The sequence below is a fragment of the Nilaparvata lugens genome, chromosome 2 (assembly GCF_014356525.2).
Source record: "Nilaparvata lugens isolate BPH chromosome 2, ASM1435652v1, whole genome shotgun sequence".
In the NCBI taxonomy this organism is placed as follows: Eukaryota; Metazoa; Arthropoda; class Insecta; order Hemiptera; family Delphacidae; genus Nilaparvata; species Nilaparvata lugens.
The window spans coordinates 41,646,786-41,674,086 of NC_052505.1; the positions used below are offsets into that span (position 1 = coordinate 41,646,786).

Consider the following 27,301-nt stretch of genomic DNA (forward strand, 5'->3'; position numbering starts at 1 on the left):
ATAACAATAATTTAGTTTTCCAAACATTAAATCAATAAGTGAAAACTTCAAAATGGTAGAGCTACTTACACATACTACTCGGAAAAATTGGATTGAAGTAGTTCTTGAAACCTGAGCATGAATAACAATGATTATATAGGCTATGCTGATTCTGTGAATGGTAAAACCACTCTGGAGTAGAAAATAGCTTGATGATAGTGATGTCATAGCTACTAAGTTTAGAGAATATTTTGAGAATTCCAATATTATGTATGTTTGAGTGAAAAAAGGTCTAGTATGTTATCTCAAATTTAATACTATGATGGTAATGGCCACTGAGAATTATTTAAAACAAGAAGTTTATTTCAATGAGCTGTTGTAAAGTGTGGACTTTCAAAAAATTAATAGGTATGCTAACAGTCAATGAGTTTTTATTTCTACAACATATAAAAATCTGAAAACATAAGTGTCGTGTAGACGCTAAAACGTTGAATAATGTATGAATACGGCCAATATTGAATTTATTAATTATTTCAACTGAGTACTTTATGTTTGAATTCTCATTCTTCCCTTTCATTTTTCAGAAGAGATCGAATATCATCAATCTGTTGATTTGCAGAATCCGATCGACTTGACATCAGAATTAAGAATGACTGATTAATAATATTAACAACACTAGATTTATCAATCAAGTGGAACGAGAACTTACATAATACTAGTATTTATTCGTTATGTTGTTGATATATTAAATTGATAGTTTTGTTGAGAGAGGGGAGAGATACAAATATTATGTACATAATGTGAATAATATTTTCAATTCATAAAGTCATTTTTCGATGAATTAATAACTGGACACACTACTCTCTTGTTATAATAGTAGTTTATACAACAGTTTTATAATAAGGATCTTTAACCCACGAGTTATATATGGAGTGTCAAGACACAAGTAGTGAGTTTAGCCAGCGAACGCGTGTCTTGAACATCTCACGAGTGCTTTAAATATCATATAAAACTTTTGTATAAAATATTTTATCTACGATCATTCAAACAAAATATCACATTGCTGACTTGTTATGAGGTTAGAAATCGGCCAACTAGCCGATGTTTATATGGTAAGAGATTGAAATAACAATAGGTAAAAATCTACAACAGAACAGAAAACTTGAAATGAAATACTGAAAACAAGACAAATTGAAAACTTGACAAAATTAAAACATGTCGTACTGAAAAATTAATGAACTGAGAACTTGATGGACTGGAAACTTGAAAAACTGAAAATTTGACAAAATAAGAACTCGACAAACTGAATTACATTAGAAAAATGAAACAGATTTACATTATAACATGGTAGTCGATAAAAATAAATACGGTATCAATTTGCTAGAATTAAGTAACGTACAATTTAGAGGTAATGTGCGATTCGCTATTACAGTATTAGTCCAGTCACTATATACATTGGTGCATGCAATTTATATTTTAGTTCTGATTTTTTAATATATTATTTGGGTACATAAGAGAAGTCCAGAACCAATTTCTTCATGCAAAATTTTCTTGCGTCTCAGTTCCGAATGATCTCATTTTATTCAGAATTTTATAATCTAAAGAAAAGGCGAGAGCAAATTTTTCTGTCCGATTACGAGATTTGGCAGAAATAGCTGAAAACTGTAAAATGAGCCGAAAATACGAGGTTTTTGGGCAACTCTGTATCTAGCACAAGGAAATTTTGCATGAAGAAATTGGTTCTGGACTTCTCTTATGTACCCAAATAATATATTAAAAAATCAGAACTACAATATGAATTGCAAGCACACCCCCTTTTTATGTCTATATTGACTGGACTATATTGTCATCTTGATTTTCTAAAGCAAAATCAATCATTTGATGAGCAAAGATGACACAACTAACAACCAGTAAGACATTTATTTTTATTTATGAATAAATAAATTACATTTCCTATACACTAATACTGTTTAAAAATAAACTATAATACAAAATACATAAGCCTGCGTCCATTACTTATAAAGCAATGGAAGAACACTATATAAAATACACTGACCACTCTCTCTAAGGAGTTCTTCATCCACAAAATGTTCGTTCGTCATAAGCTGCACTCTTATCCTAAATTATCACTGCTCATCAACAAACAACATTGCTCAAATAGGCCTATCACGGCATAATTTTTATAGAAGCATCTAATGAATTATATTAGTCTATCACAGACATTTAGACAAATTCTTACCAAATTGTCAATGTTCTAGTGAAATACTAGTACTAGCTAACTAGTTGTCAATAATGCTGATAAGCTTAAGTGCGAATCCGTCAGATTCATCTTCTGTTACTTGTTCATCTCGTATCATAGCGGCACATCTTTCATTTTCACATCATTCAAAGGCATGCAATTAGATTTTTTTTCATTATGTGGTAGAATTCCGTCATTAATGTAGAATGTGTACTTCCGAAGGTGGAGGTATTGAAGCAGACACAGAATCTGAAAAATCGATTTAAGCCATTGAAAATCCAAAAAATAACTTTTAAAGATAGACAGATAATAATTAGCTTGTACAAGGTGCGGCAGAAAGGATGAACGGTTTTCAAAAAAGTAATATGTCGTTACCTATGCATAAAAAAACATTTATTTACAGAACAATATTCACATTATTTTACAATTTTAGAAAATTAATGTTTGAAAACAATATCTGACAGGTGACGGCCGTTTTCAGCAATGCACTTTACAAGCCGCTCTCGGAAGTTGGATTGTACTCTTTCTAACATTGCCCTGCCAATTTGTTCGACTTCCTCACGAATTGCTCCCTTTAGTTCTTGAAGTGTACGTGGTTTATGCTGGTAAACACGTGACTTCAGGAAACCCCACAAGAAGTAGTCGCACATGGTCAGGTCTGGAGAACAAGGAGGCCAATCAATGTCACCAAACGGAGAAATGATGCGACCACGAAAAACAGCCCGAATTGCTTCCATTGAATTTATTGCTGTGTGAGCTGTCGCCCCGTCCTGCTAAAACCATACTTGCCGGATAGGAATACGTTTCCTTCTTAATTCAGGAAGGAAGAATTCAGTGAACATCTGTCTATAACGTTCTGAGGTTCCAGTTACAGTGGTCCCGTTGTCGTCTTCAAAAAAGTATGGACCAATAACAAATATACTGCTCACAGCACACCAAACTGTCACCTTGGGACTGTGTAATGGTCTCTCATGCATTAATTTTGGATTTTCATCTGACCAATAACGATAGTTCTGCTGATTAACGGTACCATTCAAATGAAAATGTGCTTCATCTGTCGTAAACAAAATGATGTTTTCATTTTGGTCAAATATGGCCTCCATTTCTCGAGCAAAATTCAGCCGCTTTACAAAATCGCCAGGATTCAATTGTTGAACCATGGCCATTTTGTAGGGATGAAATCCTAGATCTTTATGTAAAATACGCCTTACTGACCGATCACTGATGTTCAGTTCAGAAGAATGTCTCCTAGCAGATCGATTAGGACTACGGAGTATGGCTTGCCGAACTCTTTCCACATTTTGTGGAGTGCGTACAGTGCGATGAGCCCCTGGTGGTCGTTTATTCATTACTGTTCCTACTGAACGAAACGATTTTACCCAACGTAAAATGAAAACCCAACGTTTTCATTTCTCGCAAGATTGAAATGACGACGAAACTCGCGCTGAACTGTAATGATACTCTCATTATTACGCACAAAACTGTCGTAAGTAAACACACGATGTTGCACATTCCACGAATCCATGATGCCGATTAAACAATGACTAGAAAAAATGGTATGATCTACCGAACACATGTTCACTTCAGCTGGACCAATCCGACTACCCAAATCAGAATACTATCTGTTCTAAAAACATCCACCCTTCCTGCCGCACCCAGTATGACCGATCAGAACCGAAGGTCTCAGAGATTTCAATTGAAGATAAATTGGAACAGTGAATTTTTATTCATCACATTCATCGAAATGTGAACTTTATTGATTTTCACTTGAAAGAGATTTTCAGCACAATGAAAGAGAGCTGGGTCTGGAAATTAATATTGGAGAGACTAAGTATATGAGAATGTCTGCAAATGAAAGAAGAAGGCGCGTAGACAACTTGATACTATCAGATGATTGCAGCATTGAAGGTGTCAGCGAGTTTAAGTATCTTGGAGTTACACTGACAGCCGGCAATAAGACTAGCCAAGAAATTTCTAGCAGAATTATGATGGGCAATCGAGCGTATTTTGCAAATCAAAGGATTTTTAAGAGTAGAATAGTATCAAGAGCAACTAAAGTAAAAATGTACAAGACGTTAGTCCGACCGGTTGTGACATATGGAGCAGAGACATGGACACTGCTGAGCAGGGATGAAAGAGCACTGAAGTCATTCGAGAGAAAGATGTATCGAAGGATCTGGGGACCACTATGTGATGGAGGGGTTTGGAGAACCAGACTTAACAGCGAAATCGATGAGGCTATAGGGGAAGGAAATATTGTAAGATTTATCAAGGCAAGAAGGATGGAATGGCTTGGACATGTGGTGAGAATGAATATGGAAAGGACACAACTCAGACTGCGGGATGGACAAATGATGGGGACGAGAAAGAGAGGAAGACCGAGAACGAGATGGATAAATGATGTGATAGGTAATCTGCGTGTGCTGGGCGTATCCAACAACTGGTGGCAAAGATCCCAGAGAAGAGACGATTGGAGGCATTGTGTTGAGGAGGCTAAGGTCCACCCAGGACTGTAGAGCCAACTAAAGTAAAAGTAAGTATTGATTTACACTTCTGATCAGTAGTCATAATGCCTGCAAAACCGGTAAATATTTTTAATTTGGAAACAGGGTAAATATAGAGTTGGGTATTGAAGTATGGAAGATATACAGATACTTACTCATAATACTCTCATTTGTAATAATACATGCTCATTTTAAAACGATAGACTACTCAATTTCAGTAGGTGAGATGAAAAAATGTAGATGAATTTCAGTAGGTCAGATGTTGCTAATTTGATAATTAGAAAGGGGGAAAATTGAAACATGAATTACGTAAGAAAAACATTTAAAAAATGGCGTTCATACATGGACGTTGTGTGAAGTTGATGATGGAGTGTCGTTCAAGAGATAACCTTGTCTTATGTGTCATGGATCAAACGTTGGTAGATAAAGATGATGTTTTCGCAGAAATGAGCAATAGATCAAATGATCAATAGACCAATATTGACTGTTTGGTATCACATTACTTTCACTAGACTCATTATTGGCCCTTTTTGAGAAAACGTCACTCTAAATTCAGATTGTTATCTAAAAATGCTCAATGCTCGTGATTTCTTCTGCATTAACTGAGGAGATGCGACATATTAACCTCGATACTGTTTGGTTCCACAATACAATTCATTGAGAGAAGCTATGGAATTCTCTAAGGCAGATCTTCCGTGGACGCCTCATTTCGTTGAATGGAGATGTGGCCTCCTCGTTTACCGGACCTGTCACTGTGTGACTATTTTTTTAGGTGGCTACCTCAAAACTTGTGATTACATTAACAAACCACCGAACATTGAAGCCTCCAGTGAGACACAAGAAATTCGACCAATAGCACGAGCAAGGCTTCAGAAGAGTAAGGATAACTTCTAAAACGACTTCATGAGAGTATGGACAAAAACGAACTACGTTTAACATATGTTATTTTTCGTAGTCTACTAAATAAATGTTCAACTTTTTCAACTCTTGATATTATCAAGATGACAACAACCAAAGAACATACTAGAAAAAATGGGAGGGGTGTTCGTTCAAAAATGAATATGTAACTAGCATCAGCTATTCCAAATCATCCATACTTCATTGCCAAACCCTGTATATAAAACTTTATGTAATATGCATATAAATACATTCCAATTACCTTGATTGGAAATATATTTCACTCAGCTCTTCGTCTCATCATCATTTGGAGAAGCTATCCATCTGAATTACCGTATATACTCCAAGCTATATACTCCAAGCTACATACTTATCCTTAATGTGTATCTGTATGAATATGATGAATGTTACTGTGAGCACGCCATATTCAACAATTCAATATTTATATAGTATGGTAGTTCAGCATAACATAAATATCTTGAAAGTAGAGAAATGTCTTAAATTTCAGAGATAATTACTACATTAAATGAAAAATATAGAAAAAACTTACAAAAACTGATGCAATGATTGTACAAGTGACTAGCAGAGTTGCTATAATAAGCACCCTTTGACAATACGCTTCTTCTTTTGTATACACGCATTTCGGATCTGATGAAGTGTCGTTTCTCAGGGAATCTGCTGATCCACCTGAAAATGCAAAAAATCGTTGCGTTCTCGATGAATGTACGACAATCCATAATGATAAAAACCATACATTGCATCGGATATTAATAATATGATTTGTCTATGACCGAGAATGGTTGGCTCCAGACTTGACTGAAAGTTCATTCTTAATGGCAGAATTTCAAGTATTAAATCTCTTTGACAAGTTGGAGAATACATCAACCCTTTCTTAATTCGAAATTTGACTAAATATTTAATATAGACTGAATATTTCTGAACATTATTTCATACAAGAGTAGCTTCTTTAGTCATAATTTGGTATCCAGAAAACAAATTCAACAGAAACAAGGTATTTATGACAAGTTCAGCAAACGTAAATTAAATAAGAAAGTAAATATAAGAATTACTTAATAATTATTATAACCAGCATACAAATTGAAATGGAACCAGATTTTCTTCAGAACTATAAGAAGTGAATTCAAATAGTGAATTTTATAATTTTAAGGATGTGAGAGTTATTATTATAATGCTTAATATGGCTTTCTCACAGAGAGATCCTGTAAGGATGTCTGCCTTGCTGCAAAACCCAGTGTCATAACCTATGAAGTCCTGAAAAGAAAGCCTTTTTCTCGGAACAATTTCACATAAACAAAAATAAAAATTTTTTTTTTAATTTTAGAGCCGAAAATATTTTATTAAAGATATTAGAGTATCAGTAAATTCATATTTACGGTAGGAGATTTCAAAAACAGTTGAAAACAATTTGTTGTGTTTCACATGCATTTCAGTGGAAATGAATAATTAAGTAACAAGTGTTGGACATGAATATTATTTATGAAACTTACCTGCAATGTCATTCCTAGTCGTTTTGTGATCCAGACCATCTTTTGTTTTTTTAGGATGATGGAATGGTTCTTCTGTTGTTGTTAACTCATTAGATGAATCCTCCGTTGTTTCAAAGTGATAGAATCTTTCTGTAAAATATAATATCACACTCAATATCAAATATGCTCTTTTTCAGTCGCTTAATATGCTACCTAGATAGAGCGACAAAAATAACGTTTTTATTTGAAGTTCAAGGAGTTCAGCAGATAGCAATTGAGAGTACAGAGCTTTCCATTCAGGGTTTCCTAACTTTGGTAATTGATTTCGGCCGTATAAATGAAGTAACAAGTTAAATTGGTTCACTCTTCGGTATGTTTGCCAAAAGCTAAAAAAATTATTGAACTGTTTTATAAAAAAATATCCGATAGTCCAGTCAAGGAAAGGCTATAGAGGGAAAAGTTGGGAAGACTATTTTTCATCTTATAACTTTTTAAAAATCGACGGGAAAAATCCATGCTGATAATGAGCTTATAAGGCATCAAATTCTCTTCGATTTGATGTATAATTTTACACTTTTACGAATTTCCCTACACCTTTTGCAGCGGCTTTAGTGTTGAGTGTGAAATCTCCACTTTTGCAACAATAGACCAATTGACAAAGGAATTTGGAGGGAATGTTTTAAACGAAGTTTTGGACTTTGTAGCTTTGTTGAGTCTAGTTTGGAGAAGAACATATCAAATGTCCCCATTCCTAACTAATTTGCTGAGGGGATGAAGGATGTTTAAAAGTTGCATTTTTGAGCGTTTTGCTTCCACGCTCATATCTAGAGAACAATGCGTTCAACCGACATAACTAACTATTCACAAATGAAGCTTGATAAATTCTCTACACTTTTTGTTGAGTGGAATTTTGTGATACTCCCTTCACCCTAACCACCTTCATCCCCTCAGCAAATTAGTTAGGAATTGGGACATTTGATATGTTCTTCTCCAAACTAGACAAAGCTAAAAAAAGCTAAACAAAGCTACAAAGTCAAAAATTTTGATCAAAACATTCCCTCCAAATTCTTTTGTCAATTGGTCTATTGTTGCAAAAATGGATGAATAGAGGTGTTTTTTATGGCTATCTACACTCCATACAATACGAGGACCTCTATTTCAGAGCTACATTAATAATTGGTATTAAACGTATGTTGAGGAAAGCACTTGTAATAAGAAAAACTCTTTCTTCCTAAGAAACGAAAAATCCGACCTCTTATTCAATTATAAATAGGTATCTAACCTTGACAAGGGCCACAGTTATGTAAATCTTCAAGAGTATCCAACAGTCTCACATAAAGTACAGAGAGCCTGATTGAAAAATTCCTTTTTGTTGGGAAAAACATCGAATGACCCATGTCTAGGTAAAACCATCGAAAGTGAAAAACATCGATGTTTGATGTTGAAACATCGATGTTTCTAAACATCGATGTATCGATACCCATCCCTAGTAGATATAGCAAAAGTGCTTATCTTTATCCCCTCTGTTTAAGGTGTGGAACCGCTGAGTTGACACTTTAAGATGAATTGTTAGAGAGTTATAAGCCCTGAAAGAGCAAAACATTTTATAAAAACCTGTTATTTTAACATTTACACTCTTTAAAGAGCGAATATCTCGGAAACTGCTGGGAAACTGACAAAATTCCACTCAACAAAAAGTGTAGAGAATTTATCAAGCTTCATTTGTGAATAGTTAGTTATGTCTGTTGAACGCATTGTTCTCAAGATATGAGCGTGGAAGCAAAACGCTCAAAAATGCAACTTTTAAACCACCTTCATCCCCTCAGCAAATTAGTTAGGAATGGGGACATTTGATATGTTCTTCTCCAAACTAGATTCAACAAAGCTACAAAGTCAAAAATTTCGTTTAAAACATTCCCTCCAAATTCCTTTGTCAATTGGTCTATTGTTGCAAAAGTGGAGATTTCACACTCAACACTAAAGCTGCTGCAAAAGATATATGGTAGGGAAATTAGTAGAGTGTAAAAGTGTAAAATTATACATCAAATTGAAGGGAATTTAATGCCTTATAAGCTCATTATGAGCATGGATTTTTAAAAATTTATAAGAGCAAAAATAGAAGAAAATTGGTGGCAAACGTGTTTCTTTCAAAAATGTCACACCTTCAAGAGCGGATATCTCGAAAACTAGAGGATAAAAGAAGAGGAGATATAAAAAAAGTTGTAGAATTAATATTGTAGGAAATTATGTAAGCTTTAGTTTATTCTATTGCAGTCAAGTCCTTAAGATATATAGTTTTTGAGTTTTATGCGAGAAACAAAAAATGGTACCTTCAAACTAACCCCACCCCCTTAGCACAGTGAGCGATATGGGTGTGGGCGATACGCGATTATAGCAAAATGATTCAATGTGCCAGACAGCGCACATAACAAATGACATTCTGAATGTGAGATTTCGATTAACGCTTATTTCATGCATCAGAGGCAATGTCAACAAGATCGTTTTGACTACGCTGAACCTTCTTGTGCTAAGTGACTATGTGACTATGCTAAGTCACATGTCTATGCCGATAAGCCGTGGACCATCAACGTCCAAAGTCAACATTACTCGAGCCATCAATGAGATTTAGCCCGATTTGTAAGCCGATTAATGGGAAAAAGAACTTATCGGGTCCCTACCTGACCACGCAGTCATTAAGGCGGCCATTTTAACATTATCATATGCATATTATCACATAAAATTTATCACATCGTAAATTTATTTAAAATGGCATTGATAGAACATCCAAACGAGAAATGGATCTGATCAATATTTCATACACAGCTTGTTTCATTCAATTTAAAAGAAGCGCTTAATTAAAAACCCCACATCATCAACATTGATTATAACAATCACACAAATCTAAATCAAACCACAATCTCTTCAAATCTAAGACAATAATAACGTATTTCATAAAAAATAATCCCATAATACCCTTCTTTCAAAACACTTTTTTATATAAAATACAAAAACTACGGTAATTTCGGATGTTCAATCCGATCTTAATTTTTTTTTTGTATTTTATCACAGAAAAATTGAAAAAGGGTACTATAGGATTATCTTTCAACTATGAGAATAAATAAAAATAATTTTTATTATAATATTATTACAATTATTGTGAATCCAATCATTCTCGAGATTTTAGAGTCTCTAAAATAGATCAATTTTGAATAATTTTGGAGAATGAAACAAAAATTAATGCTGCAATAACCCAAGTTTACAGTGAAACTTACAATTTATTTTCAGTGAAGATGAGTAAGCCTAAGTTGTATTTAAACTTACGAAAATGTAATAGGGCAATATCTTTCCTAGTCGGTCTATGATCTAGTTCACCGTTTGTTGGTTTTGGCTGATGGAATGGTTCTTCTGTTGTGACCTCATCAGATGATTCCTCTGTTGTTTGGAAGTGATAGAATCTTTCTTGAAAATATAATAGCACATTAAAAGTCAATCACCGTTACTTGGTGACAGTATTCTTTTCAACAATAATATCGATTTCTAGAATATTAAATAGAGATTAGAATACAGTAGGCTACTCAAATATATAACATATACAATGTATAATAGTGTTTTATTCATCGGTGACTTAGGATACACATTTTACGAATGCTACTAATAATATTCCCCTATGTAATCTATGATCGTCATGTTGGCATGGCCGCACCATAACATTACCGTATAAATTTAAGGAATGTTAAAATATAATTTGACTCATAACATAGTAAAATATGTTCTTGAAACAGATTCAGCAAATTTTATTAATATAATACTAGCAGGTAACCCGTGCTTCGCAAGGGTCTGTTTTGAAACTTAACAAACTGAAAACGTGACGTAATGAAATCTAGAAGAATTGAAAATAGGACTATAAGAATCCACGGTTAATTAAGAATTTATATGCAACATTTAAAGTACATCAGTTCAGTAGTTCAGACGTGATGATGCGTAACTTTCCTATCGTTTACACGTGTATAAGCGAGTTCTTTCCTCGTTATAGAATAGAAGATGATAGATAGATGGATGATCAGTATCTTTGAATTAGAATACCTTTTGAAAGGTTTGAGATATCGATGTGCGGTTTTCACCATATTTTCTCTTGAGATCCTGTATCATATGACCACCTTTTAATTTAAAAAAAATGAAGTTGGATTCAAAATGGCGGTTTAAAAATGGTGGACAAAATTTGAGTGCGACGGAAAACCTGTTTTTACTATTCGAATAGGATTCTCAATTATACCTATCTTCTAATTTCCCTTTTAAAAGAAATTTTCTGCTGCTTCCATACAACTGGAAGGATGACAAATTGAATACTTGATGTAATCAAATCTTGAAGAATCGAAAATAGGCCTAAAACCATCCTCGCTTAATTAAGAATATAATATATTGCATATATTATATGCAAAATTTCAAGTTAATCAGTCCAGTAGTTAAAACGTCATTATGTGTCAAAGATAATTTTCCTATTCCGTACATGTATAAGCCAGTTACTTCCTTTATTATAGTACTAGCTGGCCCGGCGAACTTCGTACCGCCAAACAGTTAATGCATCTCATGACAAACTTTTCAATTCAATTTTTCTTCTGTCTGTGACCAGTGTATATACCGGAAAGACATTGTCGATTAATAAAAACACAAAAGTTCAAATATTAACAATAATCTCAAGATGGCCGATCGAAGAGACTGACAAAACATACAATCTCCTCCTCACTCAAAGAATAGAGAGGGAGGTTAATTAGCTTCTCTCGGAGAACTTTCTTGAACACTCTCACCTCCAGCTCCCGCACATGCAGTGGAAGTCCATTGTAGATTTTTAATGCGCGCATTGGGTAGCAAGTGTGCAGCTTAGCCAATCTAGAGTAGGGAAGGTCAATGTTGTCTCGCCCTCTAGTTGAATAGTTGTATATCTGGCATCTAACTTTAGCTGGATGCACACCTAAGGAGGCGCGATGCGGCATTTTGCATACAGGTGCTTCTTGCTTATTTGTTTGAATGGAAGAATTCGCACACACTGATTCGGACATGGTGAGGAACAGTGTAATAAGGCAATCTCCATAAGATCAACACTTTGTATCACCAAGCCGCGCCTCCTCAGGTTTGCTTTGTCTTTGCTTAATCTGATGCACTATATTTTTATGAAAATTATTCATCAATAGCGTTTGTTATATGTTTCCAAACAATATCTCAAATGTAGAATATCAATATTACTTTTGATTTAGCTTTATAGTTTAAAGAAAAATATCTCACAGAAAGTTTAATATGTAAAGAATAGTTTTTTGAAATTGCACATAAATTTAATAGATAGAAAAATTTAATTTTTATTGCATAAAAAAAATTTAGTATGTTGAATGAAAAATTTATTATTATTATTATTTTTTAAATGAATTGATGAATTGTTACATTTAATTTTCACATAAAATTTCAATAAATCAAAAAATGTTCATTTCTTTCACTATTTACGCAGTTGATTTTATTGATGCACATTTTGGAAAACAGTCCGTTAAGGCACTCAGTATGATTTCAGTTAAGTGTGACTCCAATGTGATGACGTTAAGTGTTGGGCTGATCTGGATGCACGTAGTGTTGGGCTGATACTTGTAGTCGACTGCTGCATACCAAACTCGATACAGGTGACATCTCAGTTAGCATTCCTTCATGTTTGTAGTATACGGCTGCATTCCAAATTCAATACAGAGTCACATAACTTTTGTATCATATTTGTAATTATACAATGTACATTTCAGGCTTGAAATGACAATGTAATTCATTTTTTTGGAAAAGAGATAGACGCTGCATACAGGATTAATTTAGGTGAGGATTAACTTAGGTAAGGTTTGGTTTTTTTTGATATTTCAGCTTTCAAGGTTTAGAGTTCTGCATACAGGAATAATTTAGGAGAGGATTTTTTGAATCAATTCTTTCATGATACTGTGACTGTTCTTCTGAATTCAAAGTTGTGAATGTGAACATGGATGGCAATTACCTCCAGGTAATGCAGTAGTGTTGAAGTTTGAGATACAGAGTCAGCAATAAGCATTGGCATTGCTTTGGTGTCGGCATTGATTTTGGCATTGGCATCAGCATTGGCACAGGCATAGGCATTGGTATCAGCATTGGCGCAGATATTGGCATTGGCGCAGGCATCGGCGTTGATTTTGGCGTTGGCATCAGCACAGGCGAAGGCATTGGCGTAGCTATTGGCATTGGTGCAGCATTGGCGCAGATTTTGGCATTGGCGCAGGCATTGACATAGCTATTGGCATTGGTGCAGGCATTGATATCAGCACAGGCATCGGCGTTGATTTTGGTGTTGGCATCAGCATTGGCGCAGGTATTGGCGTAGCTATTGGCATTGGTGCAGCATTGGCGCAGATTTTGGCATTGGCGCAGGCATTGACATAGCTATTGGCATTGGCGCAGGCATTGATATCAGCACAGGCATCGGCGTTGATTTTGGTGTTGGCATCAGCATTGGCGCAGGTATTGGCGTAGCTATTGGCATTGGTGCAGCATTGGCGCAGATTTTGGCATTTTGGAGTAGTTATTAGTGTTGATATTGGCGTAGTTATTAGTGTAGGCATCAGCATTGATTTTGGCGTAGTTATTGGTGTTGATATTGGTGTTGACATTGGCATTGGCGCAGCTATTGGCATTGGTGCAGCATTGATATCAGCACAGGCATCGGCGTAGATATTGGCGTTGGCATCAGCACAGGCATCGGCGTAGATCTTGGCATTGGCGTAGCTATTGGCGTAGTTATTAGTGTAGGCCGCAGCGTAGATTTAGGCGTAGATATTGGCGTAGTTATGTCACACTAGTTTGAAAATCACCCAAATGTTCTTAACACTCTTCATGGCGTTCACTTGTTACTGATTTCGAGATTCACATGATAACTATTTCAATGTTAATGTCTGTGCTGTACCTGTTATCTTAAAATGCTTATAAACTAAGAAGAAAAACTTGATTAGGCTATCCATACAATCTAATACACATAAAATTAATTTTAAATATATATGAAATTGAAATTTGTTAACATCTTATTATACAGTCAGCAATACATAAATTGTGAAATATGGACATATCAATGATAAATTTAAAAAAAAAAATCATTCATTTTCATCTATTCACTGTTCAAATATCAAAATTTTAATCCATTCTTCAAAATAGAATATAATTTCATAACACCCTGTATCATTATCAAAATTGTAAAAACAAACATCATAACAACACAACAAAAATTTAATTTCAATACATATTTCAATAATTTCAGACATTTGGTCTTCTATTCAATCATTTCATAATATATTTGCATTTCATTATTATTTAATATAACATTTCATTTATAGCATGTTCATTTCACATTTATGATTTATCATTCAGGTTTCAAAATTATTTAGTTTTAATTTTGTTCAAAAAAATTGTATAAAAAGCAAATTATTTAATATTGTTAATCATCGTTTGTTGGATACTATAGTTTATTTCGACTTTTCAATGTTCTAAACACAAACTACATTTCATGACAAAACTTTACTATCAATCATTAAACAAGAAACCATCCAAAACATCAATAATATTTTGCTTCAAAGGCAAACAATATTCATAATTAATCATCATTTTGCATCTATGGCAATCAACATTATTAATCAACACAAAAATATTATCTCATTACTGCCTCTCTAAGTCATAACCTCTGTTATTCCTTCTTTAGGCAATAATGGGTTTCCATCTCAAAAAACAATCACATACCAGCAAAATTCTAATCAACAACCCCACTAAAAATTCTACATACACTCCAGCATCCATTTCAAACGATAATCAATCATATCAAAATTTATAGAACAAACAAATTTAAAATTTAAAAAAAAAAATCAATCACAAAAACTTATTTCAATTAATAATATAACAAAACGTTTTAAATTGAACCAATTATTTTTTAAAATAATTTAAAATTTAAAGACTGTATAATAAGTATAACATTTCAAGATTATGATACAAAGATGATCAAGATGAAATATGGGTAATAAATTCCCTAAAAAATACAAACAAGAGAGAAAGAAAACTGGGTAAATAAATTCCCTAAAACAACACATACAAAATTGATACACTTCACATAAGTGATACATGATGAAAAATATGTCACAAGCACACAATTCTTTACACAACAATGGATAGATTTTAGAAAAGTTAAGTTTTATCAACAATTTAAAGATTAGGAAATAAGCTACTATTTCAACTTCCAAAATTATTTCAGAAAAATTACAAATTTAAATGACTATGGACAAGATTGGTTAAGATATGCTTCATAGAAGAAATTTACTGAATATTATACAAAGACAGGAAAGAATCGAAAATTGAAAAGATTAAGGGCCAAGAAAATAGGCTACAGGAAAGAAAAAAGATACAATTATGGACTCTTACCATACGTAGTATTTACGGTCATTGCTATTCTGAATCCCGGCATGACACAGGATTCCTAATCATTGTGTGTTGGGGAATACCCTTTCATCATGTGATTCACTGTCATCATCTTGTAAATAAGCAACTTGAAACAACCTTTGAATACTAGCACATCAATGGAGACTTTGCGTTTTGTTTTCTTCAAGAACATGATTTTATTATTCATGGGTTCATTAGTTTCAACCAAGCAGTTTTGCCTATAAAAGTTCGTCATGTTCACTTGAGAGTGCATTGCATACACCTTTTCAATTCTCAGTTGAAAGTTGAACTCATCAACTTGACTCAAAGCAACATTCATTTTGTTCACATTATTCCTAACCTCCACAGAAACCTGTCTCATGTAATCATTCACTTTGTTTACAATCTTCCTAACTTTTGATGTAGTAATCTGATCCATAGAAACATACGATTTGTTTACTGTTTTCCTAACCTTCCATGTAGCAATAGTACTTTCTTGATAGTTGACTTTCGATGAAGACAACTCCCTACCTACTTCTTTACTCAATTCTACTATCTCACTATGGTTGACTTTTTCAACAACAGTAACTTGGCCTACATTGTCAGAAACTTGAATGAGTTGATCCTGTATCTTAACACTACTATTATCATGCTTCAATTTGTTTCATCTTCATGATTGTCACTCAGTTTTTCATGTGCATCTTTCAATAGAAGGTTTATACTAACCTGCTCTAGTCTAATGCTAGTACATTCTTGCTTCATATCATCAAACCTAGCATTTTGATTTTTAAACATTTGGTCTAACTTAGCATTTTGCTTATCAAATTTAGCATTTAACTCATCAAATCTAGCATTTTGATTTTTAAACATTTGGTCTAACTTAGCATCTTGCTTATCAAACAGTTGTGTTAAGGCAGCTATTACTCATCATCAATTTTAATATTTTTCATATTGTATGCCATTTTGCTAGTCTGCACAGATAATATATTCATTAGGACTTGATCTCTCTTGAACTGATTTCCCACTCAGCAACAAACCATTCATAACCTATCAAGATATCTATCCTACTAATAATTTTTATAACCAGGGATTTCATGGTGTACCATTTGGGATATATTTATTTTGTAATTCTGTCCCACCACAGGGGTAACATTTGGAACAAATGTGGTGATTCAGTCCCACACCAGGGCGTACCATTTTGCCGTGCTACCAATTTTTCCTTAAACGGTTGGAATAGCATATAACACCTATCACCTAAGGAAGTTGTCGGCTCCAATAAAATAGATTCCTAGAATATTAAATAGAGATTAGAATACAGTAGGCTACTCAAATATATAACATATACAATGTATAATAGTGTTTTATTCATCGGTGACTTAGGATACACATTTTACGAATGCTACTAATAATATTCCCCTATGTAATCTATGATCGTCATGTTGGCATGGCCGCACCATAACATTACCGTATAAATTTAAGGAATGTTAAAATATAATTTGACTCATAACATAGTAAAATATGTTCTTGAAACAAATTCAGCAAATTTTATTAATATAATACTAGCAAGTAACCCGTGCTTCGCAAGGGTCTGTTTTGAAACTTAACAAACTGAAAACGTGACGTAATGAAATCTAGAAGAATTGAAAATAGGACTATAAGAATCCACGGTTAATTAAGAATTTATATGCAACATTTAAAGTACATCAGTTCAGTAGTTCAGACGTGATGATGCGTAACTTTCCTATCGTTTACACGTGTATAAGCGAGTTCTTTCCTCGTTATAGAATAGAAGATGATAGATAGATGGATGATCAGTATCTTTGAATTAGAATACCTTTTGAGAGGTTTGAGATATCGATGTGCGGTTTTCACCATATTTTCTCTTGAGATCCTGTATCATATGACCACCTTTCAATTTTAAAAAAATGAAGTTGGATTCAAAATGGCGGTTTAAAAATGGTGGACAAAATTTGAGTGCGACGGAAAACCTGTTTTTACTATTCGAATAGGATTCTCAATTATACCTATCTTCTAATTTCCCTTTTAAAAGAAATTTTCTGCTGCTTCCTTACAACAACTGGAAGGATGACAAATTGAATACTTGATGTAATCAAATCTTGAAGAATCGAAAATAGGCCTAAAACCATCCTCGGTTAATTAAGAATATAATATATTGCATATATTATATGCAAAATTTCAAGTTAATCAGTCCAGTAGTTAAAACGTCATTATGTGTCAAACATAATTTTCCTATTCCGTACATGTATAAGCCAGTTACTTCCTTTATTATAGTACTAGCTGGCCCGGCGAACTTCGTACCGCCAAACAGTTAATGCATCTCATGACAAACTTTTCAATTCAATTTTTCTTCTGTCTGTGACCAGTGTATATACCGGAAAGACATTGTCGATTAATAAAAACACAAAAGTTCAAATATTAACAATAATTTCAAGATGGCCGATCGAAGAGACTGACAAAACATACAATCTCCTCCTCACTCAAAGAATAGAGAGGGAGGTTAATTAGCTTCTCTCGGAGCACTTTCTTGAACACTCTCACCTCCAGCTCCCGCACATGCAGTGGAAGTCCATTGTAGATTTTTAATGCGCGCATTGGGTAGCAAGTGTGCAGCTTAGCCAATCTAGAGTAGGGAAAGTCAATGTTGTCTCGCCCTCTAGTTGAATAGTTGTGTATCTGGCATCTAACTTTAGCTGGATGCACACCTAAGGAGGCGCGATGCGGCATTTTGCATACAGGTGCTTCTTGCTTATTTGTTTGAATGGAAGAATTCACACACACTGATTCGGACATGGTGTGGAACAGTGTAATAAGGCAATCTCCATAAGATCAACACTTTGTATCACCAAGCCGCGCCTCCTCAGGTGTGCTTTGTCTTTGCTTAATCTGATGCACTATATTTTTATGAAAATTATTCATCAATAAGTATTTTATATTTCAATATGGACTTCCTATGTGCTAGTTGTACAGCAGTTTGTATTTTTTAAATATAGTTAAATGCATCTTGCTGGGGAATTGAATGGTATAACTCCTTGCTGCTGATTTTCCCGTTCATATTCTAAATTTACAGCATTCCGAATTCTACGACCCAAGTTTGGACGTCGTTCGCACCGCGGCATTATTTCATTTCATTTCATTTATTCATAGACAATAGATACAATGCAGGTAAAAACAACAGGCATTCGCCCAAAACTGCTTGGAATACACGGTCTAGAGGTTATGTAAATAATAACTTAATTCACAAACTATTTTGAGTCCAAAAAATGTATGTACTACAATAATTTTGGATTTATCAGATTAATTAATTTCAAAATACAAATCCAAACCAAAATCTTCCTTCACAATCACAAAAAAATATTAAAAATTTCACTTAAATCCACAAATTATACTCATGTTAAAATTCTAAACATGTTTATTATCTAAACATTATTATTAGAATTGAAATTTTGTGAATCAGTAGAAAGAAAGAATAGAAAAACAGATCTACCGATGGCTGTTGGATGACACGATGATTATAACAGGTGATTTTTATTTCTGTGTGAGGCCAGCTCACAAATCTTCTCTCATAAGGATTACATGTAAACTTTGAAGGGCCGTAGGAAAGAGTCCTGAAGTCGGATTATGAATTTGATAGGCCATAAACCTGATCCTAAACATAATGAGCACAACTAAGAAAATCATCAAATTCGGCGCATACATGAAAAAGTTATTGAACGTCAAAATTTGAGGCTTGATTTTTATTTATATGGATAATAGTACGTTTTGAGGGAAAAAATTGAGAACAAAAAAATTGAAACTTCTTTGGGACTCGAACCTAGTATCTTTCACTTTGAAGCCGAGCTCATTACCCTTACCCCACAAGTGCTATTGGAATGGATTGTCTTGTAACAACCTTAATAGCCTCCATCACATTATCCTTACTCTTACTGGAACAGTTTGTGTCATCCCGTAGCCTACCTATCTTTTCAGTGATAGAATGGAAATAAATGTGGCATATTTCATTTAAAAAAGATTCAATTCGTTTCTGTCTGATGATTCATAACGATATCCATTAATTTTTGCATTTATTTATGAAGTGATACAAATAAATTGCCGGCAATATTCAAATATGCTGTTAAATTTTGGACTGCGATTGAATTCGCCCCCCAAAATAGCTAGAAAATGATTATTTATAGCACTTTGTTCAAAATAATCCGACACGTATTATTTAAAATGTTTTTGTTCAAAAAGCTGAATAATATAGCTCTTCAATTGGGTTCAACACATTTTCGATCCTGATACACGGATTTCAGTAGGCTACATAGGGTACCGTGCCTAACCTTCATCATACTTGAAAACATCTCTTATGTTAAGAAAAAGTTGTCAATATTTAACCGATTTAGGAATTTGTCAGCAAAATAATATAGTAAGTTGCCTATATTATTGTATTGATTTCATTTAAAATCAAAACTCTTACATAATTTAACTCACCGCTCGTACCGGCGGCGGTAGTGTTGTATGGTAGATGATTTTTAGTGTTTAATATCGTATTTAAAGATGACAAAAAGAGCTTTCCGAAAATTTGAAATATTGAGAATCAATAAAATGTTGTTATTCAAAACTTAACAACTCACAATAATATAATATTATCACAATCGCTATAAGCTGCCAGCATTTGTATCAAAACTCCGGTATCGAAACATGAGCTTCCTGTATTGAAACACATATTGTTACAACACATTGTAACCAGCATATCAATTTCTCTATGAGCTTTCTTTATACAAACACATCTACAACAATGTAGGTATGCCATATGATGTTCCATGAATCAAATTTAAACATTAATTCTGAAAAATCTAGAAAGAAAATTGAAATTTGGACTTCGAGGTACACGGTTTTGATATTTTTAGAATCTATGTGTAAAATTTAGAGATCTAAATCATAACCGTTTTTCCGGTATGCAATCCACAAGTTAACATGTTTTGATGCGAACAAAAACAACCCTACTCTCTTTTATTATATAGAAATAGAAGATAGATTATTATGTTGCTTTGGCCTGTGAACTGTATAAATGTCCTGTAACATCTAAAAGTGCGACCTCCATTACAATTCACCGTGCAGTTTGCTATACAATTTTGGCTATCCATCACAAGTGTAAACATGCGAACACGTTCGCAACATGAATACAGAAGTATATGGGCCTTTTTTTATATGATTAAATTCATGTTTTGAACAATGTCAATGGGCCTTACGACTGTCATACCTCAGCCGGGACCGAAAGTTTAAGGTGCCCATCCTATCAATGAGTGACCTGATCAGTGCGGCACATTAGTCTGGCGCAAGAAATTGTTGAGTTGAAATGTTGTAGACCGTTTCCATTTCTACAAGTTCCCGTGACTCGATCTCTACTATTTGTAATTCAACTTACCGAAATATAGCTGGGCGGCGCCTTTCCTAGTCGGTCTATGAACTGGTCTACCTGTTGTTGGTTTAGGCTGATGGAATGGCTCTTCTGGTGTGAACTCAACAGATGGTTCTTCAGTTGTTTCCAAGTGATTTCTCAACAATGAATCTGCAAATTAAAAAACTGATAGTTATCCAAGAAAATCATCTCATAAAGTACCGTACGACTTCAAATCAGAATATATTCAATGAAATTGGAATAGTGATTTTATTTTTCTTAGATGTGGTAGAATCTAGCAACTTACAGATGCTATTCTTTCCTATCTGGTCCATCATAGCATGGATATAGAAAATCATGGGAAATGAATGGAATGAAGTTTTTTTAACACAGATAAACTATATAAATCAACTATTATTAAGACTCAATCGAGAAATAGATCAATACTTCGAAATCCAAAACGTTTTATGTGACAGTTATTTATTGTGACAAGTTTTTCTGGTTAAGCACATAGTTTTGATTGAATCAATTATAACTACATAATACAAACTCTCAATCGCATATTGTTTGGCTAGAAATAAAATATAATATTATACAGTGATGATAACAACTATTGATGATAATCAATATAACTCATTACTTTTCAGTTATTATTGAATACCGTAATGTGATACATACCTGGATGAAAGAGACTAACGATGTTTGAAGATTTGGATTGAACCTTTTCATTTGTTGATATAGAAAATTGTGCTTTTGACAAAATTATAATTGCTGAAATGCACAGCCTTGCGATAATTTTCCAGTAAGACATAGTGTGCTTCCCTTACTTGCCCCAGACAACTTTCAGTTGAAATGATATTTTATGGATTGGAAATGCAATAAACGTTTAAGTAAGTGTAATTGAAAGTGAAATTACAATAACAAATGTAAGCTGGAACTAGATCATGTAAACTGGTCAAAAAGTTGAAATGGAAGCAATGAGGATAAAACTATTTATGAGCTTTAGAAAATGAGATAACGACAACATATCTATCGAAGCGGAGGTGGTTGTGGATGCGCGTATGAAAGCATCAGTCATCCCAATGTGGTACCCTATTGTGAATGATTCATTAACAATGATCCAAATAGTGTTTATCTCACCAGAAGGAGAGTTTCAGTAGGTCTATCGTTGATTATTTTTAGAAACTTCATGATCTAGTTTCAGATGAAAATTTTCTGACATTGTATTATCTAATTTAAAACTTCAGCTAATCTAAAATAATATAACTGGCGTTGTACATAGACGTCAAACATGCTTTAGAAGTGATACGGTTTTGATAATGTATTAAATTATAAGCATTTAGGCTACATGAAGGCTATTGTGTAGTTGTGATGGAGACGGATGTCTAAATTCTAAGTACGGTAACCGTAATCATAAAAATGATTATGAATATAATTTTCCTTATTCGATGGAAATTCCAATGATCAATTATTCTCTGATAATAAATATTCTCTCATACTGCATTCAATTGCATTGCAAGTGATTTGAATAAGTCAAACATAAACAGCGGAAGCCTTATTGATTCATGTGTCATCGTCTCTGAATAAAAAAAATTGGAATAGAAAATACATGGTTAATCAATTGACACTGTTTTAAATATAGGTAACAGCATTTGAAAAAACTCTTCCAAAGCTCCCCTTTCCAAAGCTCTTCTTCCCTCTCCCTTCTTCTCTTCTATATGCTTTGGAACTTTCAAATTTCTAGAATGGCACTATTTCCATTGACTTAGCTTTGTGCCATTCTTACTTTATTCTTTCTGTCGGCCTCCCTTGGCCATATTCTTCTTCTTTTCCTTTTCCTTTTCTGGTCCTCCAAATTGAGGGTTGGTCGTAGAAGTTAAGACTCTACACTGTATAAAACAAATTTTAAAGAAGCCAAACGGCGATCCTTAGAATGACAGGTCCTGATGCAACAAATATTCCTGGAGGTAAAACAGTCCCCTATTCGGATCTCCAGGAGGGGACAGTATTGGGAGATGGCATTGTAAGATGCGCAGGGAGGGCAAAGAAGGCAGCAAAAAAAGATCTGAAGCTGGCAACCTGGAATGTTCAGACTATGCTTAGACCAGGTAAAATGATGGAAATCGCAGAGGAAATGACTAAATTTGACTTGGATATCGTGGCTCTGCAAGAGATTAGATGGCAGGGCCAAGGAAGAATTGACGAATAGAACTTTACAATGTACTATAGTGGACCGGAAACTAGAACAGGACTGTTCTGAACAGGCTTCATAATAAACAAAAAACTAAAAAAGCACATTTTAGCATTCGACCCTGTATCTGGTAGAATTTGTAAATTGAGAATTAAATGTCGCCTAAGAAACATCACAATAATATCTGTACATGCACTCACTGAAGAAAAAAGTAATGATGATAAGGAAGAGTTCTATGACATCCTGAAGAAAACTGTAGAAGAGTCTCCAAAATATGATATGAAACTGATATTAGGAGACTTCAATGCTAAGGTTGGCCAAGAAACTTTCATGGCGGATGTGGCCGCAAAATTTTCATTGCATGAGGAAACAAGTGATAATGGCAGAATGTTGGGACAGTTTGCAGCCTCCTGTAATATGATCATTGAAAGTACTTACTTCAAACACAAAAGAATCCACCTTGGAACTTGGTCTGTACCGGGAAGTGATCAGGTAAATCAGATTGACCATGTACTAGTTGATAAAAGACATGCATCATCGGTGATTGATGTTAGAACACTAAGAGGACCAAATTGTGAGACAGACCACTTCCTAGTTGGAGTTAAGGTGAGAGAAAGACTGTCTAACCAACAAATGTCAGAACGAAAGAAGAATCCGATGGAATTCTGAAAAATTGAAAGCTACTCGGGAAAGAGAGAGGTACAGACAGAGGCTGGAGGAAAAGCTTGATCAGGGTACTTGGAGACATTCTGTGGAAGATCACTGGAGGGGCATGGAAAGGGCGATGGTGGAAGCTGCTAAAGAAACAATTATTGGTGAAGAGCCTAAAACGAGAAATGGAGAGTGGTATGATGAGGAGTGCCGAAGGAGGATTGAAAGAAGAAATGAAGACAGGCAAAGAATGCTACAGAGGACAAGACAGAACTATGAAAATTATAGGGACAGCCGACGAGAAGCCAGCAAAACATGTAGAAGAAAGAAAAGAGAATCATTAAAAAGACAGCTGGGAAACATAGAAGCCTAGCAAGAGAAGAGAGATGACAGAGCCTTCTACGAGGAAGTGAGAAGCATGACCAAAAGTTACCAGCCAAAATTGAATATTTGCAATGACAGGAATGGAAATGCTTTGACAGAGGAAGATAAGGTGTTGGATAGATGGGCGGAATATTTTGAGATTGCACTGAATGAACAACAGAGAAATGAGGATGAAGAAAATAGAACCTTTCTTGGACCGGAAATTAATGTGGAAGAGCCTACTCATGATGAAGTAAAGAGTGTTATTGGACGACTCAATAACAGTAGAGCTCCAGGAAATAACCAGATAATAGCTGAGCTGATAAAACATGGTGGAAAAGGGCTGAGCAGGGAGCTGCATGAACTGATTTGCCAAGTCTGGAAAGAGGAAGTGATGACAGGTGATTGGAATGTTGGAATCATTGTCCCCATATATATAAGAAAGGAAACAAGAAGGAGTGCTGCAACTACAGAGCCATAACCCTACTAAATTTGGCCTACAAGACATTCTCAATCATATTAATGGACAGAATTTCAATATATGCAGAGGAAATTATAGGTGAATATCAGTGCGGATTCAGAAGAGGGAGGGGAACCTCCGATCAAATATTTACCATGCGCCAAGCGTTAGAACGATGTACAGAGTATAACAGGGATGTACATCTGCTGTTTGTGGACTTCAAACGTATTATATATATATATATATATATATATATATAATATATATATATATATAATATATATATATATAAATAAGAGACTAATGACATCAAAAGTATTAGGTAAAAATAGTAAAATGAGGCTTTACAAAACTCTGATCAGACCTTTTTTTCACTTTTTGTGTAGTTGAGAAGTTGATATTGTGGTAATTATTCATATTGAATGAAAAAGACTGAGATATTGTCAAAAAACCACTGATTTATTGAAATTAGAAAGACCGGTTTCGGTTATTACACCATTGTCAATCTCTGATAAACTCCAGTTTACCAGATATGAGTTTATCAGAGATTGACAATGGTGTAATAACCGAAACCGGTCTTTCTAATTTCAATGAATCAGTGGTTTTTTGACAATATCTTAGTCTTTTTCATTCAATCTGATCAGACCTATTGTATGCTATGGTTCTGAGTCATGGACAATGGCTAAGAAAGACGAAGAGGCATTGAGGGTATTTGAGAGAGGAATTGTCAGGAAAATTTTTGGTGCGGTAAGGGTAGCAGCGGATACATGGAGGAGAAGGAGCAATGCAGAGGTAGAGGAAGCACTGCAGGGTGAGAATATTGTTAGATTTGTCAAGGCCCAGAGAATAAGATGGCTTGGCCATGTATGGAGAATGGATAATGAGAGGCTTCAAAGAGCTTCAATAATCAATAGCGACACTGAATGGAAAAATAGATGGACCTAGAAGGAGAGGTCGTCCAAGAAAGAGATGGATAGATGGTGTGGAGGAGGACCTTAGAGTGATGGGAGTGAGAAACTGGAGAGAGTTGTGTCAGGATCGACCGAAATGGAGGAGAATCGTGGCGGAGGCCAAGGCCCACAGAGGGCTGTAGCGCCATAGGGTATGGTATGGTAACAGCATTTGAAAAAGTAAACTCCAATAATAATAATAATTAATGTTTTGGAGAATTTAAAACCATATTATTTTTAATGCTTCTCTAACCGTACCATCTATTAGTAAGGTGGTGAGATATAGTTGTTTGTGCAACTAGTGCGCAAAGTGACAGTTTGCTGCACCGAAAGAAACGTTTACACACGAGCCATAGGCGAGTGCCTAATGGTTTCTTGAGTGCAGCAGAGGAACTTTGCGCACGTATTTCACATTAAATTTTTCCTACAGTCACCATCGAATATGAAAAGTGAGTAATAATTGGTGAAATGATGGTTGAAATCCATCAAATGTCTGTCTGTGTGATGCTGTTATTAATAACAACCTTAATTCATTTAAAAATTAATAATACAATTGAAGTTGAAAATTCTCAGCCAAAGTTCTCATTTTTATTCATTAAAGAATCAGAAAAAATACAGATAGAACAAAAAATTCACATTCAAAATACAGGCCAACAGCTGATTGGGATGGCTGCAAGATGGTTGAACCGACAAGCGCGCGACCTAGCGGGAAGAATCGTACCTAAGTTTGTTTCATCCAGCTAAAAAGTACTGAAACAGGATTCAGAAATTTAGACTTTTGCTCAAATTACCGAGAAAAATGCTCAAAGTAAACTGAAAAATATTTATAAAAATAGCATAGACAACAGAGAATATTTTTGTAGTATTCTTATGTTTTTCATTACTTTTATTTATATGGATATCGAATGGTAATTGACCGAACGAAGTGAGGTCTAAGATTCAAGTCGACGGTTTGGCATTTCTCTTAATGTTTAAATGTTTATATATTTATATGTTTCGCATTTACGGCAAAACGCGGTAATAGATTTTCATGAAATTTGACAGGTATGTTCCTTTTTAAATTGCGCGTCGACGTAAATACAAGGTTTTTGGAAATTTTGCATTTCAAGGATAATATAAAAGGAAAAAGGAGCCTCCTTCATATGCCAATATTAGAGTAAAAATCAGATTATAGAATTATTCATCATAAATCAGCTGACAAGTGATTACACAGATGTGTGGAGAAGCCAGTCTATTACTGTATTATTTGTATAAGGTCTATAGTTTCAATCAAAGACATCAAAGAGGTATGCATCTTTAAGCTGGGTTTACACCAAAGTTATTAACAAAATGGTTATAACTTAATCCTTATAGATTCTATTATATTTAACGGAAGTTGACAAACACATATGTTCATCATGTGTATGATACGTTATGTTCAATCTAATTTAATCTTTAAGGATTGAGTTATTAACATTTTTTTAATAAATTTGGTCTAATCGCAGCTTTAAGGTTTTTGGTTTCAATATTTTGTTTTGCAGTCATGGTATTATTATGCGTGCCCATCAGTATCAATATCCTCACATTCGAAAAAACTAATTTGATAGGTGAATAAAAATAAACAAATGAACTAAATAATGCTGGAGAAGTTATAATATTTTTGATTCTAAAAAAATAATTTTCATCAGATAGAAAGATCATCACGGAACTGGATGAATTATATCATATTATGGAATACAAATTCAAACGTGAACT

General features: G+C 34.3%; 4 protein-coding genes across 5 annotated transcripts in view; 3 read left to right on the forward strand and 1 right to left on the reverse strand.

Annotated features, from left to right (window-relative positions):
• The window catches only part of LOC111048600 (A disintegrin and metalloproteinase with thrombospondin motifs adt-1), a 93,634-nt gene extending 92,826 nt beyond the window's left edge, over positions 1 to 808 (forward strand). The window contains exon 18 of the mRNA XM_039421240.1: positions 564 to 808. Within this exon, the coding sequence (XP_039277174.1) occupies positions 564 to 640 (77 nt within the window). The 3' untranslated portion in view covers positions 641 to 808. The remainder of the gene's footprint in view (positions 1 to 563) is intronic.
• A 1,075-nt stretch (positions 809 to 1,883) lies between these two features.
• LOC111058262 lies at positions 1,884 to 22,216 on the reverse strand. Of its 2 annotated transcripts, XM_022345765.2 has the most exons (6): positions 21,631 to 22,216; positions 20,980 to 21,123; positions 10,428 to 10,565; positions 7,128 to 7,256; positions 6,170 to 6,306; positions 1,884 to 2,467 (listed from the first exon to the last, which is right to left on the reverse strand). In XM_022345765.2, exons 1-6 carry the CDS (start codon positions 21,761 to 21,763, stop codon positions 2,333 to 2,335), a joined length of 816 nt encoding a protein of 271 aa, XP_022201457.2. In that variant the 5' UTR covers positions 21,764 to 22,216; the 3' UTR covers positions 1,884 to 2,332. The 2 variants fall into 2 exon arrangements, with proteins under 2 accessions (XP_022201457.2, XP_022201458.2); XM_022345766.2 differs by lacking the exon at positions 10,428 to 10,565 and having other exon boundaries at positions 21,631 to 22,213.
• Positions 22,217 to 23,422: 1,206 nt separating this feature from the next.
• LOC120349619 (craniofacial development protein 2-like) lies at positions 23,423 to 23,812 on the forward strand. Its single transcript, XM_039420077.1, has one exon. The coding sequence runs from the start codon at positions 23,423 to 23,425 to the stop codon at positions 23,810 to 23,812; it is 390 nt and encodes a 129-aa protein (XP_039276011.1).
• Positions 23,813 to 24,212: 400 nt separating this feature from the next.
• LOC120349620 lies at positions 24,213 to 24,638 on the forward strand. The gene has a single exon (XM_039420078.1). The coding sequence runs from the start codon at positions 24,213 to 24,215 to the stop codon at positions 24,636 to 24,638; it is 426 nt and encodes a 141-aa protein (XP_039276012.1).
• The last annotated feature ends 2,663 nt before the right edge of the window (positions 24,639 to 27,301 follow it).

What these genes read in the sequence shown, in the direction of transcription:
- LOC111058262 (XM_022345765.2), bottom strand. Translation starts at nt 21,763, where the DNA reads ATGTCTTACTGGAAAATTATCGCAAGGCTGTGCATTTCAGCAATTATA. An exon ending in CGTTAGTCTCTTTCATCCAG is followed by an intron (nt 21,124 to 21,630) that starts GTATGTATCACA and finishes TTTAATTTGCAG; the next exon opens with ATTCATTGTTGAGAAATCAC. An exon ending in GACTAGGAATGACATTGCAG is followed by an intron (nt 6,307 to 7,127) that starts GTAAGTTTCATA and finishes TTGCATTTTCAG; the next exon opens with GTGGATCAGCAGATTCCCTG.
- LOC120349619 (XM_039420077.1), top strand. Translation starts at nt 23,423, where the DNA reads ATGAAACTGATATTAGGAGACTTCAATGCTAAGGTTGGCCAAGAAACT.
- LOC120349620 (XM_039420078.1), top strand. Translation starts at nt 24,213, where the DNA reads ATGACCAAAAGTTACCAGCCAAAATTGAATATTTGCAATGACAGGAAT.